Here is a 21,565-nt window from a genome sequence, read left to right as displayed (position 1 = left end):
GATGTTAATGGTGGGGGAACAGAACAGAACTGTTTCAGGATCAAACACTCAGTTCCCTCCTCGTCACTCCCCTCCCTCCCCTCCCCCTTCTCCCCTCCCTCCTCACTCCACCACAACCTCTCACTCACCCTCCCCTTCCCCCTTAGCCCCCCTTCCCCTCCCATCACTCCCCCTCCCCCTCATGCCTCTCTCCTTCCCTCAATCCCTCCCCTCCCCTCCCCTCACGCTCCTCCCGCCCCTCACTCCCCCCTCCCCCTACAATCCCCTCCCCACTTGCTGCCCCCTGGTGTCCGGAGGCCGGTTTGACGGTGTTGCGGTGACGGGCGGTGTGTGTGTGAGCGTCGGGGGGCTCCGGAGACCCCCCTGCTGGGGACGGGCGGTGTGTGTGTGAGCGGCGGGGGGCTCTGGAGACCCCCCTGCTGGGGACGGGCGGTGTGTGTGTGAGCGGCAGGGGGCTCTGGAGACCCCCTTGCTGGGGACGGGCGGTGTGTGTGTGAGCGGCAGGGGGCTCTGGAGACCCCCTTGCTGGGGACGGTCTCTCTCTCTCTCTCTCTCTCCCCGGGGCTCAGGGCTGCTCCAGCTGACTGTCGCTCAGCCTGCAGTTCGCCACATCCTCGTACATGCACTGCTGGCCCCGGGTGATGTCCTCGTAGGTCGATTGATCTGCCTGGTTCAGACCCTGCAGGCAAGAGGGACAGAGTGAGGGGGGGCGGAGAGAAAGAGGGAAAGAGAGAGAGAGAAAGGGAGAGAGAGTGGAAGGGAGAGAGAGTGAAAGGCCGGGATAGAGAAAAGGGAAGAGAAAGGGACAGGGAGAGAGAGAGCGACAGAGGGAAAGAAAGAGAGAGAGACAGGGAGAGAGAGAGCGATAGAGGGAAAGAAAGAGAGAGAGACAGGGAGAGAGAGAGGGAAAGAAAGAGAGATAGAGACAGGGAGAGAGAGAGGGAAAGAAAGAGAGATAGAGACAGGGAGAGAGAGACAGAGGGAAAGAAAGAGAGAGAGAGACATGGGAGAGAGAGAGAGAGAGACAGAGGGAAAGAAAGAGAGAGAGAGACAGGGAGAGAGAGAGGGAAAGAAAGAGAGATAGAGACAGGGAGAGAGAGACAGAGGGAAAGAAAGAGAGAGAGAGACATGGGAGAGAGAGAGAGAGAGACAGAGGGAAAGAAAGAGCGAGAGAGACAGGGAGAGAGAGAGGGAAAGAAAGAGAGATAGAGACATGGAGAGAGAGAGAGAGATAGAGACATGGAGAGAGAGAGAGAGATAGAGACATGGAGAGAGAGAGAGACAGAGGGAAAGAAAGAGAGATAGAGAAAGGGAGAGAGAGAGACAGGGAGAGAGAGAGAGAGACAGAGACAGGGGAAAAGAAAGAGAGATAGAGAAAGGGAGAGAACGAGACAGAGAGAGAGTGAGAAAGAGAGACAGAGAGAGAAAGAGAAAGAAAGAGAGATAGAGACAGGGAGAGAGAGAGAGGGGGGGAGAGAGAGAGGGAGTGAGACAGAGAGAAAGAACGAAAGGGAGAGAGGGAGAAATGGAGAGAGAGAGAGACAGAAAAATATAGAAAGAACTTGCATTTCTATTGTGTCTTTCATGACCTCAGGAAGCCCCAAAGCGCTTTACAGCCAATGAAGTACTTTTTTGAAGTGTAGTCACTGTTGTAATGTAGGAAACACGGCAGCCGATTTGGGCACAGCAAGATCCCACGAACAGCAATGTGATAATGATCAGATCATCTGTGTTTTTAGTGGTGTTGGTTGAGGGATAAATATTGTCCCCAGGACACCGGGGAGAACTCCCCCCTGCTCTTCTTCCAATAGTGGCCGTGGGATCTTTTACGTCCACCTGAGAGGGGCAGACGGGGCCTCGGTTTAACGTCTCATCCGAAAGACAGCACCTCCGACAGTGGGGGAGACAGGCTTCTGGGGAGACGCCTCTCTGGTGTCACCGAGCGGGAGACAGGCTGCTGAGCAGACGTCTGTCTGGTGTCACTGAGCAGGAGACAGGCTGCTGAGCAGACGTCTGTCTGGTGTCACTGAGCAGGAGACAGGCTGCTGAGCAGACGTCTCTCTGGTGTCACTGAGCAGGAGACAGGCTGCTGAGCAGACGTCTCTCTGGTGTCACTGAGCAGGAGACAGGCTGCTGAGCAGACTTCTCTCTGGTGTCACTGAGCTGGAGGCAGGCTGCTGAGCAGATATACGCCTGGTGTCACTGAGCAGGAGACAGGCTGCTGAGCAGACGTTTGTCTGGTGTCACTGAGCTGGAGACAGGCTGCTGAGCAGACATCTGTCTGGTGCCGCTATGCGGGAGACAGGCTGCTGAGCAGACATCTGTCTGGTGCCGCTATGCGGGAGGCTGGCTGCTGAGCAGACGTTTGTCTGGTGTCACTGAGCGGGAGACAGGCTGCTGAGCAGAGGTCTGTCTGGTGTCACTGTACGGGAGACAGGCTGCTGAGCAGACGTCTGTCTGGTGTCACTGAACGGGAGACAGGCTGCTGAGCAGACGTCTGTCTGGTGCCACTGAACGGGAGACAGGCTGCTGAGCAGGCATCTGTTTGGTGCCACTGAACGGGAGACAGGCTGCTGAGCAGGCATCTGTTTGGTGCCACTGAACGGGAGACAGGCTGCTGAGCAGACGTCTGTCTGGTGCCACTGAACGGGAGACAGGCTGCTGAGCAGGCATCTGTTTGGTGCCATTTTGCGGGAGACAGGCTGCTGAGCAGACGTTTGTCTGGTGTCACTATGCGGGAGACAGGCTGCTGAGCAGACGTTTGTCTGGTGTCACTGAGCGGGAGACAGATTGCTGAGCAGACGTCTGTCTGGTATCACCGACTGGGAGACAGGCTGCTAGGCAGACGTCTGTCTGGTGTCACTGTACGGGAGACAGTCTGCTGCACAGACGTCTGTCTGGTGCCGCTATGCGGGAGACAGGCTGCTAGGCAGACGTCTGTCTGGTGTCACTGAGCGGGAGACAGATTGCTGGGCAGAGGTCTGTCTGGTGTCACTGAGCGGGAGACAGATTGCTGAGCAGACGTCTGTCTGGTATCACTGAGGGGGCTCGTACCTCGTACAGATTCTCATTCTCCTCTTTGTAACGCTGGATTTTCTCTCTCAAGCTTTTCTGCGATTTCTGTTCGAAAATAAAAACACAAATGATCCAATTACTGAGCCCGAGATATCGAAGGACCAGACACACACGGGACGACGTTACTCCTCTGTGTTTACATCCCCTGTCCCGAATATTATTTCACCAGAAAACGGTTTGAATTGAAAACAAATTGGGTAAAAATTCTCCTCATCAAAGTGAAGGAAGTTAATGCAGGGAATAAATACCCACTGTCCCATCAAACACCCCCAGGGCAGGTACAGGGGGTTAGATACAGAGTAAAGCTCCCTCTACACTGTCCCATCAAACACTCCCAGGGCAGGTACAGGGTTAGATACAGAGTAAAGCTCCCTCTACACTGTCCCATCAAACACTCCCAGGGCAGGTACAGGGGGTTAGATACAGAGTAAAGCTCCCTCTACACTGTCCCATCAAACACTCCCAGGGCAGGTACAGGGGGTTAGATACAGAGTAAAGCTCCCTCTACAATGTCCCATCAAACACTCCCAGGGCAGGTACAGGGGGTTAGATACAGAGTAAAGCTCCCTCTACACTGTCCCATCAAACACTCCCAGGGCAGGTACAGGGTTAGATACAGAGTAAAGCTCCCTCTACACTGTCCCATCAAACACTCCCAGGGCAGGTACAGGGGGTTAGATACAGAGTAAAGCTCCCTCTACAATGTCCCATCAAACACTCCCAGGGCAGGTACAGGGGGTTAGATACAGAGTAAAGCTCCCTCTACACTGTCCCATCAAACACTCCCAGGGCAGGTACAGGGGGTTAGATACAGAGTAAAGCTCCCTCTACACTGTCCCATCAAACACCCCCAGGGCAGGTACAGGGGGTTAGATACAGAGTAAAGCTCCCTCTACACTGTCCCATCAAACACTCCCAGGGCAGGTACAGGGGGTTAGATACAGAGTAAAGCTCCCTCTACACTGTCCCATCAAACACTCCCAGGGCAGGTACAGGGGGTTAGATACAGAGTAAAGCTCCCTCTACACTGTCCCATCAAACACTCCCAGGGCAGGTACAGGGGGTTAGATACAGAGTAAAGCTCCCTCTACACTGTCCCATCAAACACTCCCAGGGCAGGTACAGGGGGTTAGATACAGAGTAAAGCTCCCTCTACACTGTCCCATCAAACACTCCCAGGGCAGGTACAGGGGGTTAGATACAGAGCAGGGCTCCCTCTACACTGTCCCATCAAACACTCCCAGGGCAGGTACAGGGGGTTAGATACAGAGCAAGGCTCCCTCTACACTGTCCCATCAAACACTCCCAGGTCAGGTACAGACCGGGTTAGATACAGAGTAAAGCTCCCTCTACACTGTCCCATCAAACACTCCCAGGGCAGGTACAGGGGGTGAGATACAGAGTAAAGCTCCCTCTACACTGTCCCATCAAACACTCCCAGGGTAGATACAGGGGGTGAGATACAGAGTAAAGCTCCCTCTGCACTGTCCCATCAAACACTCCCAGGGCAGGTACAGCACGGGTTAGATACAGAGTAAAGCTCCCTCTACACTGTCCCATCAAACACTCCCAGGGCAGGTACAGGGGGTTAGATACAGAGTGAAGCTCCCTCTACACTGTCCCATCAAACACTCCCAGGACAGGTACAGGGGGTTAGATACAGAGTAAAGCTCCCTCTACACTGCCCCATCAAACACTCCCAGGGCAGGTACAGGGTTAGATACAGAGTAAAGCTCCCTCTACACTGTCCCGTCAAACACTCCCAGGGCAGGTACAGCACGGGTTAGATACAGAGTAAAGCTCCCTCTACACTGCCCCATCAAACACTCCCAGGGCAGGTACAGGGTTAGATACAGAGTAAAGCTCCCTCTACACTGTCCCATCAAACACTCCCAGGGCAGGTACAGGGTTAGATACAGAGTAAAGCTCCCTCTACACTGTCCCATCAAACACTCCCAGGGCAGGTACAGGGGGTTAGATACAGAGTAAAGCTCCTTCTACACTGTCCCATCAAACACTCCCAGGGCAGGTACAGGGGGTTAGATACAGAGTAAAGCTCCCTCTACACTGTCCCATCAAACACTCCCAGGGCAGGTACAGCAGTGAGGAGGCCGGGGATGGAACCTGAGCCTCTCCTGCTCTGTGCGGGGGCCTCAGTACCACAGGGAGCAGGGCACTTACCCACTGAGCCATGGAGGGGGTTCAGGGGGTGGGGGGGTTACTAACACCGGAATATTTGTTACCCCCACTTCTTTGTGTCTTTGCAGGGTCACCAAACCCTGTGCGAAAGGCGTCTCTCACCTCCCGGAGCAGAATCGTCCCGGGGATCATGACGCAGACGATGAGTAAGATCCCCTCCACCATCAGGATAATGTTCTTCATTGAGTCCTCGATGTCGAAGAGTTTGGGATACTGTTTGCCTGGACCGCAGACGGGAGGAAAGGACGGAGTGTTAGATGGGAGATTCCAGTGATGACGAGGAACGTAGAGCAGGAAATAATAAACTCCCCACTGGCCGTAAACACTCCCAAACCCCAATCACCTGTCGGTGAAGACTCTTCCAACCTTTCCTGACAGTCCTGAATGGGACACAATGGGCCCACTAGTTGATCCATGTCTCATCTCTTGGCTTCTAACCTCTCTCCCTTATCGCTATCGCTCCCCTGGTCTTCCCTCTCTCCTCCCTTCCAAGCTCCAAATCCCCCCACCGTCCCACAAACTCTACCTCCTCCCTGTGTTGAAATCGAGACTCATTGCCCGATCTCCTCCTCCAACTCATTCATTCACCCCAAAACTGTGGGAGTCCTCGCCTCACCTCGCTCGATCTACCCTTCCTCCCCGCCTCCCCTCCTCTTTCTCTCCTCTCCCTCCTCCCCTCCTCCTCCTCCCTTCTTCGTCCTCCACCTCCTCCACCTTCTCCACCTCCTCCTTCTCCACCTCCTCCTCCTCCTCCTCCACCTCCTCCTCCTCCACCTCCTCCATCATCTCCTCCATCTCCTCCTCCTCCTCCACCTCCACCTCCTCCACGTCCTCCATCATCTCCTCCATCATGAATTTAGATTTGAGGTTAGGATCAGATCAGCCATGATCTTATTGAATGGCGGAGCAGGCTCGAAGGGCCGATTGGCCTACTCCTGCTCCTATTTCTCATGTTCTTATGTTCTTATCTCCTCCTCCTCCAGCTCCACCTCCCCTCTTCCCCACCTCCTCCTCCTCCTCCAATCCACCAAAGATTTTGGCCCCCGATTTTCTTGATCCAACTTAATGTGGAAATTAAGCTGAAATTTGCACTCGTTTTTACGCTGATCTCATCATGCTGTAACATAAAAATTAGTGTAAACAATCTGAAATCAGCTAAAACAATCAGAAATCAGTGTAAACAATCAGAAATCAGCTAAAACAATCAGAAATCAGTGTAAACAATCAGAAATCACCAGAAACAACCAGAAATCAGTGTAAACAATCAGAAATCAATGTAAACAAGTGGAAATCAGCAAAAACAATCATAAATCAATTTGAACAATCACAAATCAGTGTAAAGAATCAGAAATCAGCATAAGCAAGCAAAAGTCTGTGTGAACAATCCTAAATCGCCTAAACATCGTAAATCAGTGTGAACAATCAGAAATCAGTGTAACCGGAAGAAATCAGCGTAAATAACCAGAAATCAGTGTGAACAATTGTAAATCAGTGTAAACAATCAAAAGTCAGTGTAACCAGAAGAAATCAGTGTAAGCAAGCAGAAATCAGCTAAAACAATCAAAAATCAATGTAAACAATCAGAAAACAGTGTACAAAATCAGTGTGAACAAGCAAAAGGCTGTGTGAACAATCCTAAATCAGCCTAAACATCATAAATCAGCGTAAACAAGCAGAAATCAGCCTAATCAGAAATCAGCCTAAACATCGTAAGTCAGTGTACGCAATCGTAAATCAGTGTAAACAATCAGAAATCAGCGAAAACAAACAGAACTCAGTGTAAACAATCAGAAATCAGTGTAAACAATTGAAAATCAGCGTGAACAATCAGGGCCCGAGGAAAGGGCGGCCATCTTCTTTCTTCGTGTATGAAAATTAAAGTTTGAAGCCATCAAACCGATATTCACGCACGTTAAGCACAGAGGCCTGGAACTTCCTCCGTGGGCCCAACTGAGGGTTGCACCCAAAAGCTGAACCCCCTTCCCTGCCCGTACCCCTGCCCACACCCCCCCCCCCACATGTTACCCCGCCTGTTATCCTATTCCCGCACCCATTCCCTTGCCCGTCCTCTGCCATTCCCCCCCCCACCCGTTACCCTGCCTGATACCCCGCCCGATACCCCGCCCGTTCCCCCGCCAGTCCCCCGCCCCTTCCCCCACCCGTTCCCCGCCCCTTCCGCTGCCCGTCCCGCCACCCATTCCTCCGATAAGTTACGCCTCAAACTCCCTCCCAATCTCATTGGAATTGGCCTGAACTTAGAACAGGCGTAAATCAGCACAAACGATCGGGGCCCGAGGGAAACGTGAATCCCAGACCAGAAAATTATCGTCTTTAATATCCGGGCGGAGGGGGCGGAGGAACTTTAGGCGTATTGCGGTCACGTGCGTAACTCACTCCCGCCCAGAATTTCTCCTGGAGAAGGAACAGTTTGCAGGTCTATGGGGAAAGAGCAGGGCGGGAGTGGGACCAATTGGACAGCTCTTTCGAAGAGCCAGCACGGGCAGGATGGGCCGAATTGCCCCCTGCTGCGCCGCGCGATTCCATGCTGCTGCAATTCCGCCATCTTTTAACCCCGCGTGTCCCACCGTCGCGCCCAGATCGCGCATTTGCTTTGGGCGCGAATACGCGGGGAATTTCAGGCCGTGAACCTGAAGCTCCTTGATCTTTTAACATCACTCATTCCGATGCCGTTAAACCGCGTTCAAGGGCACAGTGATGCTGGCAGTTAAACAAAGCTCTGCTCAGACCCCATCTGGAGACACTGCGTTCAGTTCTGGGCACCGCACCTCAGGAAGGATATATTGGCCTTGGAGGGGGTGCAGGGCAGATTCACCAGAATGATACTGGGGCTAAAAGGGTTAAATTATGAGGCCAGGTTGCACAGACTGGGCTTGTATTCCCTCGAGTGTAGAAGATTAAGGGGTGATCTAATTGAGGTGTTTAAGATGATTAAAGGATTTGATAGGGTAGATAGAGAGAAACTATTTCCTCTGGTGGGGGGAGTCCAGAACAAGGGGGCAGAACCTTAAAATTAGAGCCAGGCCGTTCAGGGGTGATGTCAGGAAGCACTTCTTCACACAAAGGGGAGTGGGAATCTGGAACTCTCTCCCCCAAAAAGCTGTTGAGGCCGGGGGTCAATTGAAAACTTCAAAACTGAGATTGATCGATTTTTGTTGGGTGAGGGGATTAAAGGTTACGGAACCAAGGCGAGTAATTGGAGTTAAGATCCAGATAAGCCGTGATCTAATTGAAAGGCGGAACAGGGTCGAGGGGCTGAACGGCCTCCTCTTGTTCCTATATTCCCATGTGAGGAGAAATATAAAAAGAAGAATTACTTGAAAATAAGAAACCCCAGATCAAAACACAGGAAATAAAACCTCGGGTTGTGCAGGGGCTGCAGGTTCCGGGTGTAAATTCTGAACGGGTGCAAATGCAGGAAGCCCGCGTTCTCTGCTCGTTTGCGTTGCGGGAAAGGGGGCGGAGCTACGTCAAGGAGCGGGAGAGGAAGATGGAGGGCACTCGAGCGTGGAAACGGGCGTGAGTCACTCGCGCACGATCGGCGGTGCGGGAGGTCGGCCTTGCGCTGACCTCACGCCGAAAGATGCGAGGACGTTGGAGGCCATTAAAAAAAAATCAAGCTTGGCGTCAACTGATTGCTGCTCCCTGATTGGCCTCATCGTCCCTCTTACTCTTGTCAAATTGGGGAGGTTGGTTCCCCTTGACCCCCGTTGACCCCCCCCGCCCCGGTGTCTCAACCCAACCATTGACCTACTTACTGTAGACCCGGACTCCGATGTCACAAGAGATGTCATTGGTCCTCGCGTTCCGACAGCGGTAAATTCCCACGTCGCTCACCTCCACCTTCTGCAGGGTCAGCTGGCCACCCGTTGAGTTCAGAGGTCGCCAGGTGGAGTTGTTGTAGGACCTCTTCTCCCACACCACGCCCTCCCCGGGCTCGAGGCGACACGGCAGCTGGAATGGCTTCCCGATCTCAGCCCGCACGGAAGGTTCCGGAACCTTCACGGTCCCCACTGTAACTAAAAACAGTGTGCGACATCGCTACCAAACACAGGCATAGAGTCATGGAATGGTACAGCACAGGAGGAGGCCATTCAGCCCATCATGCCTGTGCCGGCTCTTTGAAAGAGCGATCCAATTAGTCCCGTTCCCCCTGCTCTCTCCCCCTAGCCCTGCAAATTTTTCCCCTTCAAATATTTATCCAATTCCCTTTTGAAAGTTATTATTGAATCTGCTTCCACCGCCCTTTCAGGCAGCGCATTCCAGATCAGAACAACTCGCTGCGTAAAAAAAATGTTTCCTCATCTCCCCCTCTGGCTCTTTTGCCAATCACCTTAAATCTGTGTCCTCTGGTTACTGACCCTCCTGCCACTGGAAACAGTTTCTCCTTATTTACTCTGTCAAAACCCATCGTAATTTTGAACACCTCTATCAAATCTCCCCTTAACCTTCTCTGCTCTAAGGAGAACAATCCCAGCTTCTCCAGTCTCTCCACATAACTGAAGTCCCTCATCCCTGGGACCATTCTGGTAAATCTCCTCCGCACCCTCTCCAAGGCCTTGACATCCTTCCTAAAGTGCGGTGCCCAGAATTGGACACAATACTCCAGCTGAGGCCCAACCAGTGTTTTATAAAGGTTTAGCATAACTTCCTTGCTTTTGTACTCTCTGCCTCTATTAATAAAGCCCAGGATCCCATATGCTTTTTTAACAGCCTTCTCAACCTGTCCTGCCACCTTCAAAGATTTGTGTACATAAACCCCCAGGTCTCTCTGTTCCTGTAACCCCTTTAAAATTGCACCATTTAGTTTATATTGCCTCTCCTCATTCTTCCTACCAAAATGCATCACTTCACACTTCTCTGCGTTAAATTTCATCTGCCATGTGTCTGCCCATTTCACCAGTCTGTCTCTGTCCTCACTCTTTACAACATTTCCGAATATTGAATCATCTGCAAACTATAAAATGATGCCCTCCATACCCAAGTCCAGGTTATTAATAAATATCAAAAAGAGCAGTGGTCCCAGCACCGACCCCTGGGGAACACTACTGTACACTTCCCTCTGATAAACAACCATTCATCACTACTCTCTGCTTTCTGTCTCTTAGCCAATTTCATATACACACAGCAACTGCCCCTTTAGTCCCATGGGCTTTAATTTTTCGAACAAGTCTATTATGTGGTACTTTATCAAATGCCTTTTGAAAGTCTAATCACACAGCACGGGTTAGATACAGAGTAAAGCTCCCTCTACACTGTCCCATCAAACACTCCCAGGGCAGGTACAGGGGGTTAGATACAGAGTAAAGCTCCCTCTACACTGTCCCATCAAACACTCCCAGGGCAGGTACAGGGGGTTAGATACAGAGTAAAGCTCCCTCTACACTGTCCCATCAAACACTCCCAGGGCAGGTACAGGGGGTTAGATACAGAGTAAAGCTCCCTCTACACTGTCCCATCAAACACTCCCAGGGCAGGTACAGGGGGTTAGATACAGAGTAAAGCTCCCTCTACACTGTCCCGTCAAACGTAGCAGACACGATGTACACAGGAAGATCCCACAAACTGTACTGACAGATTTCACCAGTTTTTTCGTGATGCTGTTTGAAGGATTAATATTGTCCCAGGACACTGGGGAGAACTCCCCCTGCACATCTTCGAATAGCGGCTGAGGAATCTTAAACATCCGCCTGAGAGGGCAGACGGGGGCTCGGTTTAACGTCTCATCCGAAAGACACCGGGAGTGTCGGCCTGCGTTCTGTGCTCAACTCTCTGAATGGCCCGAATGGCACTGAATCTCCGACACTGGGAGAGAGCACTGCAGGCAGGAGGAGCAATAACTGAATCCCTGACACTGGGAGAGAGCACTGCAGGCAGGAGGAGCGATGATTGAATCCCTGACACTGGGAGAGAGCACTGTAGGCAGGAGGAGCAATAACTGAATCTCCGACACTGGGAGAGAGCACTGCAGGCAGGAGGAGCGATGATTGAATCCCTGACACTGGGAGAGCACTGCAGGCAGGAGGAGCAATGATTGAATCCCTGACACTGGGAGAGAGCACTGCAGGCAGGAGGAGCGATGATTGAATCCCTGACACTGGGAGAGAGCACTGCAGGCAGGAGGAGCGATGATTGAATCCCTGACACTGGGAGAGAGCACTGCAGGCAGGAGGAGCGATGATTGAATCCCTGACACTGGGAGAGAGCACTGCAGGCAGGAGGAGCGATGATTGAATCCCTGACACTGGGAGAGAGCACTGCAGGCAGGAGGAGCAATGATTGAATCCCTGACACTGGGAGAGAGCACTGCAGGCAGGAGGAGCGATGATTGAATCCCTGACACTGGGAGAGAGCACTGCAGGCAGGAGGAGCGATAACTGAATCTCCGACACTGGGAGAGAGCACTGCAGGCAGGAGGAGCGATGATTGAATCCCTGACACTGGGCTCGAGTCTCTGGAGAGGGGCTCGAACCCACGACCTTCTGACTCAGGGGCCAGAGAATCTACCACTGAGGCAACTCGACCGAGCGACCAGTTCAGATCGCAGCCTGACCGTACTGAGCAGTTTCAGGTCCTCTTTCGGAGCAGGTGTCCGTCTGTATCAGCCTCACAATCTTGGCTCTCATTCAAAGCAGACCCTCCGCTCGGCCCCCAAGGGACCAATGGGTAATGATGGCTGGAGATGTGGGACTGAGTTGTAGCCACTCGCAGTGTCCGTGGGTCGATGCCTGGTCTGTGCTCAGTATCTCTGGGCCAAGGAGGGGGACAATCACTCGTGGTTCTCATTGCTGGTCACTGACATGCGGACTCTTGCTGGCAAGTCTGTATGTGTTTGTGGGGGTGCGTGTGTGCCTGCGTGTGTCTGTGCGAATGTGTGTGTGTGTGGGTGGGCGTGGGTATGCGCGTGTGTGAGCACGTGCGTCTGTTTGTGTAAGTGAGTGGGTGTGTGTCTGTGCATTTTGTCTGTGCGTGTGCGTGTGAGCGTGTGTGTGTGGGCGTAAGTGTGTGCGTGTAGGTGTGAATGCGCCTCTGTGTGTGTGTCTGTGATTATGTGAGGTGTGTGTGTGTTAGAGTATGTGTGCACGTGTCTGTGCACGTGTGTTTGTGTTCATGTTTGTGTGTTTGAGTGTGTGTGTGCGCTAGTGTGTGTATGCGTGTGCCTGTGTGTGTGTTTGTGCGTGTGTGTGTGCATGTGTGCCTGTGTGTATGTATGTGCATGTGTGCACATATGTTTGTGTGTGCATGTACAAGCAAATGTTTGTAAGTGTTTGTGCGTGTGTGTGCATGTTTGTGTGTTTGTGTGGGAGTGTGTGTATGCATGTGCCTGCATATGTGTGCATATGCTTATGTGTGTTGTGTGTGCGTTCATGTGTGTATGTGTGTGCCTGCGTGTGTGTATATGTGTATTTGTGCATGTCTATGTAAATGTGTGCATGTGTGTTTGTGTGTGTGCGTGTGTGTCTGTGTGTATGTATGTGCATGTGTGTTTGTGTGTGTACATGTGTGTCCGTGTGTATGTATGTGCATGTGTGTTTGTGTGTGTGTGTCTGTGTGTATGTATGTGCATGTGTTTGTGCGCATGTGTGTGTTTGTGTGTGTTTGTGCATGTGTGTGCGTGTTTGTGTGCGTGTTTGTGCGTGTGTTCGTGTTTGTGTTTGTGTGCGTGTTTGTGCGTGTGTGCATGTTCATGGGGGCTTATCTCCCACCTGAAACTAGCTGTAATTCCCCCTCCTCCTCAGCACCCCTGCCCCCCTCCCCCATTGGGCAATTGAGAGAGCTCAGGGTTGCCATCTCTCCCAGTCAGATTCTCCGTCTCACCGACACCCACCTCTCACACTCACTGCGTGTTCACACTTGCCCCCACACCGAATTCTCTCCAACAAATCCACCGACCCAAACACATCGGAGCTGGAGCAGGTCCACAGGTGCGGAGCCGGTGTCCGTGAGACGCCCTCTCACAGACAGTGCTCTTTATAGACGGCAGGAGCCTGGGTCCTTATCTCTGTCACAAACCTTTCACTTCCCCTTCTGTGGTTCTCAAACCCTCGTCCCTGATAGTCCAGCTCAGCGCTGATCCAGATTGGGCCTCACAAGATATAACCAACAGTTCAGTGTTCCCCAACTCTCTCCATAACCCTCAATCCCACCTACCCACCTCTCCCCATATCCCTCAATCCCACCTACCCACCTTCTCCCCATATCCCTCAATCCCACCTACCCACCTCTCTCCATAACCCTCAATCCCACCTACCCTCCTCTCCCCATATCCCTCAATCCCACCTACCCACCTTCTCCCCATATCCCTCAATCCCACATACCCACCTCTCCCCATATCCCTCAATCCCACCTACCCACCTCTCTCCATAACCCTCAATCCCACCTACCCACCTCTCCCCATATCCCTCAATCCCACCTACCCACCTCTCCCCATATCCCTCAATCCCACCTACCCACCTCTCCCCATATCCCTCAATCCCACCTACCCACCTTCTCCCCATATCCCTCAATCCCATCTACCCACCTCTCCCCATATCCCTCAATCCCACCTACCCACCTCTCCCCATATCCCTCAATCCCACCTACCCACCTTCTCCCCATATCCCTCAATCCCACCTACCCACCTTCTCCCCATATCCCTCAATCCCACCTACCCACCTCTCCCCATATCCCTCAATCCCACCTACCCACCTCTCCCCATATCCCTCAATCCCACCTACCCACCTTCTCCCCATATCCCTCAATCCCACCTACCCACCTCTCCCCATATCCCTCAATCCCGCCTACCCACCTTCTCCCCATATCCCCCAATCCCACCTACCCACCTCTCCCCATATCCCTCAATCCCACCTACCCACCTCTCCCCATATCCCTCAATCCCGCCTACCCACCTTCTCCCCATATCCCCCAATCCCACCTACCCACCTCTCCCCATATCCCTCAATCCCACCTACCCACCTCTCCCCATATCCCTCAATCCCACCTACCCACCTTCTCCCCATATCCCTCAATCCCACCTACCCACCTTCTCCCCATATCCCTGAACTCCCCGCCCAGTGGGCCACACAGATCAGGAAGGCCACAGATTCCCCCCGGCACCGCCCCCTCCCCCAGCCCATGCTGAACTCACCTGGGAGGCACCAATTGGCATCACTTCAGTGTCCCTGGGCTGGGGGCGGGTAAACTCCAGCCGCTGACCCTGTTCCCCAGTGCAGCAAAACCCTGATGGAAAGCGCGAGCTTTGGGCGAGGAGTGGATCAGGCTGCAGTGTGATGCACCCTGTGGTCGAATATCCCACCGATATTCCTCGTCTCTCACACATAACGTATGGGCCATCGCCGTCACTACGATATACCCGGCCGCTAACGAGCGCGTGACGGTGTCCGGCAGGTGGGACGGCCCCTCTGTGCGGGGGAGGGGCAGCTGCCATCTCAGCATCGCAAGCAAGACTTTTCTGAACACGTCTCAGTGAGAAAAACAACAATCGAGGGGGGGAGCAGGGTGGGGGGAGCAGGGTGGGGGGGAGGTGGAGAGCGGGGGGGGGGAGCAGGGTGGGGGGAGGCGGAGAGCGGGGAGGGGGGGAGCAGGGTGGGGGGGAGGCGGGGAGCGGGGAGCAGGGTGGGGGGAGGCGGAGAGCGGGGAGGGGGGGAGCAGGGTGGGGGAGGCGGAGAGCGGGGAGGGGGGGAGCAGGGTGGGGGGAGGCGGAGAGCGGGGAGCAGGGTGGGGGGAGGCGGAGAGCGGGGAGCAGGGTGGGGGAGGCGGAGAGCGGGGAGGGGGGGAGCAGGGTGGGGGGAGGCGGAGAGCGGGGAGGGGGGGAGCAGGGTGGGGGGAGGCGGAGAGCGGGGAGGCGGGGTGCGGAGGGGGGGCACAATTCAAGAGACCACAGACCCTCTCCCCCCACCAGACCATCGCACAAATATCCATTCAATTCCAGTCAACAAAATGGCCGGCGAGGGAAGGGTCAGACTCTCAGGATAAAAGCACCGAAAAGGAAGATATTTGTCACAGGCCCTCACTCCCCTTTAAATAAACACAGGCCGTCACTCCCCTTTAAATAAACACAGGCCGTCACTCCCCTTTAAATAAACACAGGCCGTCACTCCCCTTTAAATAAACACAGGCCGTCACTCCCCTTTAAATAAACACAGGCCCTCACTCCCCTTTAAATAAACACAGGCCCTCACTCCCCTTTAAATAAACACAGGCCGTCACTCCCCTTTAAATAAACACAGGCCGTCACTCCCCTTTAAATAAACACAGGCCGTCACTCCCCTTTAAATAAACACAGGCCCTCACTCCCCTTTAAATAAACACAGGCCCTCACTCCCCTTTAAATAAACACAGGCCGTCACTCCCCTTTAAATAAACACAGGCCGTCACTCCCCTTTAAATAAACACAGGCCGTCACTCCCCTTTAAATAAACACAGGCCCTCACTCCCCTTTAAATAAACACAGGCCGTCACTCCCCTTTAAATAAACACAGGCCCTCACTCCCCTTTAAATAAACACAGGCCATCACTCCCCTTTAAATAAACACAGGCCGTCACTCCCCTTTAAATAAACACAGGCCCTCACTCCCCTTTAAATAAACACAGGCCGTCACTCCCCTTTAAATAAACACAGGCCGTCACTCCCCTTTAAATAAACACAGGCCATCACTCCTGTTTAATGGCCTTGTTAACCTGCGGAAGGAGGCGACGATGTTGTGATGAGGGAGTGATGGTCGAGTGGGGTAACCTTGGTCCCCTCACTCTGGGCTTTCTTATTTGATGGAGGGATTGAAGGGGTAAAGGGGGGTTAAGGCAGCTGATTGGGAGACGTGGTCAGCCTGGGAACAATGATTGGGGCAAGAAACAGGAAGAGCTGGAGGAGAGAACGCCTCAATTTTAAAATTCTCATCCTTGTGTTCAAATCCCTCCATGGCCCTCGCCCCCCTCCCTATCTCTGTAACTTCCTCCAGTCCTCCAACCCTCCGAGATCTCTGCGCTCCTCCAATTCTGGCCTCTTGCTCATCCCCGATTTTAATCGCTCCACCATTGGCGGCCGTGCCTTCAGCTGCCTGGGCCCTAAGCTCTGGAATTCCCTCCCTAAACCTCTCCGCCTCTCTCTCCTCCTTTAAGACCCTCCTTAAAACCTCCCTCTTTGACCAAGCTTTTGGTCACCTGTCCTAATATCTCCTTATGTGGCTCGGTGTCAAATTTTGTTTGATAATCGCTCCTGTGAAGCGCCTTGGGACGTTTTACGATGTTAAAGGCGCTGTATAAATGCAATTAGTTGTTGTTAAAACACACAGCGTCTAACCTCGTTCAAAAGGGGAACCCCCGGGGGGCAAAAAACAAGACCATCTCTCCGAGCACCTTCAAAACCTGCAACTCTCGAGCCGGGACATTGAATCTCTGGCCCGTCAGAGATCAGAGCGATTCGCCCCAGGCCCGAGAGAGAAAAATCCTCCCGGAACCGTGCTCCCAGTTCAACCAAAGGATGAAGACCCCTCCCATTGCCGATGGCCCCCCCCTCCCCCGATCCGCCCCCCTCCCCTCCTCCCTCCCGCCACTGCCCCTCCCCCGCACTCACCGTGAACCAGCATCTCCATCACCAGGAGCGTCACGGCCAAGGTTTGGAACGCGGGCTCCACGCCGTTCGCCATCCTCGTGCCACTCTGTGGCGAGGACTGTCGCGGACTGAGCTGGCGGACGCAGCCCCCGTGTCCCGCGTGACTCTCCAGGGCGAGCGAGCGGTCCCCGGGGCGTGCTGGGCCGGATGTTTACCCGTTTCTGGCAGTCGTGCCCTGCTGCCCGTCGCAGATGTTTCTCAACTTCTCCTTTCCTCTATTAATAGAACGAAGCAAAGCCCATGGGACCGACCTCTGACCTCAATCAGTGAGACCGTCCACCCACAGAGTACCTGCCCGGGGAGTGTTTGATGGGACAGTGTAGAGGGAGCTTTACTCTGTATCTAACCCCCTGTACCTGCCCCGGGAGTGTTTGATGGGACAGTGTAGAGGGAGCTTTACTCTGTATCTAACCCCCTGTACCTGCCCTGGGAGTGTTTGATGGGACAGTGTAGAGGGAGCTTTACTCTGTATCTAACCCCCTGTACCTGCCCTGGGAGTGTTTGATGGGACAGTGTAGAGGGAGCTTTACTCTGTATCTAACCCCCTGTACCTGCCCTGGGAGTGTTTGATGGGACAGTGTAGAGGGAGCTTTACTCTGTATCTAACCCCCTGTACCTGCCCTGGGAGTGTTTGATGGGACAGTGTAGAGGGAGCTTTACTCTGTATCTAACCCCCTGTACCTGCCCTGGGAGTGTTTGATGGGACAGTGTAGAGGGAGCTTTACTCTGTACATTTTTTTTATTATTCGTTCATGGGATGTGGGCGTCGCTGGCGAGGCCGGCATTTATTGCCCATCCCTAATTGCCCTCGAGAAGGTGGTGGTGAGCCGCCTTCTTGAACCGCTGCAGTCCGTGTGGTGAAGGTTCTCCCACAGTGCTGTTAGGAAGGGAGTTCCAGGATTTTGACCCAGCGACAATGAAGGAACGGCGATATATTTCCAAGTCGGGATGGTGTGTGACTTGGAGGGGAACGTGCAGGTGGTGTTGTTCCCATGTGCCTGCTGCCCTTGTCCTTCAAGGTAGTAGAGGTCGCGGGTTTGGGAGGTGCTGTCGAAGAAGCCTTGGTGAGTTGCTGCAGTGCATCCTGTGGATGGTACACACTGCAGCCACTGTGCGCCGGTGGTGAAGGGAGTGAATGTTGAGGGTGGTGGATGGGGTGCCAATCAAGCGGGCTGCTTTGTCCTGGATGGTGTCGAGCTTCTTGAGTGTTGTTGGCGCTGCACTCATCCAGGCAAGTGGACAGTATTCCATCACACTCCTGACTTGTGCCTTGTAGATGGTGGAAAGGCTTTGGGGAGTCAGGAGGTGAGTCACTCGCCACAGAATACCCAGCCTCTTATCTGCTCTTGTAGCCATAGTATTTATATGGCTGGTCCAGTTAAGTTTCTGGTCAATGGTGACCCCCAGGATGTTGATGGTGGGGGATTCGGCAATGGTAATGCCTTTGAATGTCAAGGGGAGGTGGTTAGACTCTCTCTTGTTGGAGATGGTCATTGCCTGGCACTTGTCTGGCGCGAATGTTACTTGCCACTTATCAGCCCAAGCCTGGATGTTGTCCAGGTCTTGCTGCATGCGGGCTCGGACTGCTTCATTATTTGAGGGGTTGTGAATGGAACTGAACACTGTGCAGTCATCAGCGAACATCCCCATTACTAACCTTATGATGGAGGGAAGGTCATTGATGAAGCAGCTGAAGATGGTTGAGCCTCGGAGACTGCCCTGCGGAACTCCTGCAGCAATGTCCTGGGGCTGAGATGATTGGCCTCCAACAACCACTACCATCTTCCTTTGTGCTAGGTATGACTCCAGCCACTGGAGAGTTTTCTCCCTGATTCCCATTGACTTCAATTTTAGGAGGGCTCCTTGGTGCCACACTCGGTCAAATGCTGCCTTGATGTCAAGGGCAGTCACTCTCACCTCACCTCTGGAATTCAGCTCTTTTGTCCATGTTTGGACCAAGGCTGTAATGAGGTCTGGAGCCGAGTGGTCCTGGCGGAACCCAAAATGAGCATCGGTGAGCAGGTTATTGGTGAGTAAGTGCCGCTTGATAGCACTGTCGACGACACCTTCCATCACTTTGCTGATGATTGAGAGTAGACTGATGGGGCGGTAATTGGCCGGATTGGATTTGTCCTGCTTTTTGTGGACAGTACATACCTGGGCATTTTCCACATTGTCGGGTAGATGCCAGTGTTGTAGCTGTACTGGAACAGCTTGGCTAGAGGCGCAGCTAGTTCTGGAGCACAAGTCTTCAGCACTACAGCTGGGATGTTGTCGGGGCCCACAGCCTTTGCTGCATCCAGTGCACTCAGCCGTTTCTTGATATCACGTGGAGTGAATCGAATTGGCTGAAGACTGGCTTCTGTGATGGTGGGGATATCGGGAGGAGGCAGAGATGGATCATCCACTCGGCACTTCTGGCTGAAGATGGTTGCAAACGCTTCAGCCTTGTCTTTTGCACTCACGTGCTGGATTCCACCATCATTGAGGATGGGGATGTTTACAGAGCCTCCTCCTCCCATTAGTTGTTTAATTGTCCACCACCATTCACGACTGGATGTGGCAGGACTGCAGAGCTTTGATCTGATCCGTTGGTTGTGGAATCGCTTAGCTCTGTCTATAGCATGTTGCTTCTGCTGTTTAGCATGCATGTAGTCCTGAGTTGTAGCTTCACCAGGTTGGCACCTCATTTTTAGGTACGCCTGGTGCTGCTCCTGGCATGCTCTTCTACACTCCTCATTGAACCAGGGTTGATCCCCTGGCTTGTTGGTAATGGTAGAGTGAGGAATATGCCGGGCCATGAGGTTACAGATTGTGCTGGAATACAATTCTGCTGCTGCTGATGGCCCACAGTGCCTCATGGATGCCCAGTTTTGAGCTGCTCGATCTGTTCTGAATCTATCCCATTTAGCATGGTGGTAGTGCCACACAGCACGTTGGATGGTGTCCTCAGTGCGAAGATGGGACTTCATCTCCACGAGGACTGTGCGGTAACCCATGCTATACCTGCCCTGGGAGTGTTTGATGGGACAGTGTAGAGGGAGCTTTACTCTGTATCTAACCCCCTGTACCTGCCCTGGGAGTGTTTGATTGGACAGTGTAGAAGGAGCTTTACTCTGTGTCTAACCCATGCTGTACCTGCTCTGGGAGTGTTTGATGGGACAGTGTAAAGGGAGCTTTTCTCTATATCTAACCCCCTGTCCCTACCCTTGAAAGGTTTGATGGGACAGTGTAGAGGGAGCTTTACTCTGTATCTGACCTGTGCTGTCCTGGGGCTGAGATGATTGGCCTCCAACAACCACTATCATCTTCCTTTGTGCTCGGTATGACTCCAGCCACTGGAGAGTTTTCCCCCTGATTCCCATTGACTTCAATTTTACTCGGGCTCCTTGGTGCCACTCGGTAAAATGCTGCCTTGATGTCAAGGGCAGTCACTCTCACCTCACCTCTGGAATTCAGCTCTTTTGTCCATGTTTGGACCAAGGCTGTAATGAGGTCTGGAGCCGAGTGGTCCTGGCGGAACCCAAACTGAGCATCGGTGAGCAGGTTATTGGTGAGTAAGTGCCGCTTGATAGCACTGTCGACGACACCTTCCATCACTTTGCTGATGATCGAGAGTAGATTGATGGGGCGGTAATTGGCCGGATTGGATTTGTCCTGCTTTTTGTGGACAGGACATACCTGGGCAATTTTCCACATTGTCGGGTGGATGCCAGTGTTGTAGCTGTACTGGAACAGCTTGGCTAGAGGCGCAGCTAGTTCTGGAGCACAAGTCTTCAGCACTACAGCCGGGATGTTGTCGGGGCCCATTGCCTTTGCTGTATCCAGTGCACTCAGCCGTTTCTTGATATCACGTGGAGTGAATCGAATTGGCTGAAGACTGGCTTCTGTGATGGTGGGGATATCGGGAGGAGGCTGAGATGGATCATCCACTCGGCACTTCTGGCTGAAGATGGTTGCAAATGCTTCAGCCTTGTCTTTTGCACTCACGTGTTGGACCCCGCCATCATTGAGGATGGGGATGTTTACAGAGCCTCCTCCTCCCGTTAGTTGTTTAATAGTCCACCACCATTCACGACTGGATGTGGCAGGACTGAAGTGCTTTGATCTGATCCGTTGGTTGTGGAATCGCTTAGCTCTGTCTATAGCATGTTGCTTCCGCTGTTTAGCATGCATGTAGTCCTGTGTTGTAGCTTCACCAGGTTGGCACCTCATTTTTAGGTACGCCTGGTGCTGCTCCTGGCATGCTCTTCTACACTCCTCATTGAACCAGGGTTAATCCCCTGGCTTGATGGCAATGTTAGAGAGAGGAATATAGAATCATAGATTCATAGAAAGTTACGGCACAGAAGGAGGCCATTCGGCCCATCGTGTCCGTGCCAGCCGAAAATGAGCCATCCAGCTCAATCCCACTTTCCAGCACTTGATCTATATCCCTGTAGGTTACGGCATTTCAAGTGCACATCCAGGTACTTTTTAAATGAGTTGAGGGTTTCTGCCTCTACCACCCTCTCAGGCAGTGAGTTCCAGACCCCCACCACCCTCTGGGTGAAAAAAATTCTCCTCAGCTCCCCTCTAATCCTTCCACCAATCACTTTAAATCTATGCCCCCTGGTTATTGACCTCTCTGCTAAGGGAAATAGGTCCTCCCTATCCACTCTA

At 53.0% G+C, this 21,565-nt stretch overlaps 1 protein-coding gene across 2 annotated transcripts; it reads right to left on the bottom strand.

Annotated features, from left to right (window-relative positions):
• Positions 1-254: 254 nt before the first annotated feature.
• Positions 255-17,099, bottom strand: LOC137306172 (B-cell antigen receptor complex-associated protein alpha chain-like). Of its 2 annotated transcripts, none has more exons than XM_067975242.1 (5): positions 16,865-17,099; positions 9,051-9,305; positions 5,377-5,495; positions 3,055-3,120; positions 255-679 (listed from the first exon to the last, which is right to left on the bottom strand). In XM_067975242.1, exons 1-5 carry the CDS (start codon positions 16,935-16,937, stop codon positions 566-568), a joined length of 627 nt encoding a protein of 208 aa, XP_067831343.1. In that variant the 5' UTR covers positions 16,938-17,099; the 3' UTR covers positions 255-565. The 2 variants fall into 2 exon arrangements, with proteins under 2 accessions (XP_067831343.1, XP_067831342.1); XM_067975241.1 differs by having other exon boundaries at positions 9,051-9,311; positions 16,865-17,098.
• Positions 17,100-21,565: the final 4,466 nt, after the last annotated feature.

The sequence above is a fragment of the Heptranchias perlo genome, chromosome 42 (assembly GCF_035084215.1).
Source record: "Heptranchias perlo isolate sHepPer1 chromosome 42, sHepPer1.hap1, whole genome shotgun sequence".
In the NCBI taxonomy this organism is placed as follows: Eukaryota; Metazoa; Chordata; class Chondrichthyes; order Hexanchiformes; family Hexanchidae; genus Heptranchias; species Heptranchias perlo.
Note: the sequence above shows the minus strand (reverse complement) of the source record. Positions and strands in the feature narration are given on the sequence as shown.

Bases quoted from the DNA above. Each gene is read 5' to 3' on its own strand.
- LOC137306172 (XM_067975241.1), bottom strand. From the start codon at position 16,937: ATGGCGAACGGCGTGGAGCCCGCGTTCCAAACCTTGGCCGTGACGCTC. The intron at 5,496-9,050 runs GTAAGTAGGTCA...TCTGCGGTCCAG, and splicing joins CATCGGAGTCCGGGTCTACA to GCAAACAGTATCCCAAACTC. The intron at 680-3,054 runs GTACGAGCCCCC...TCTTGCCTGCAG, and splicing joins AGAATGAGAATCTGTACGAG to GGTCTGAACCAGGCAGATCA.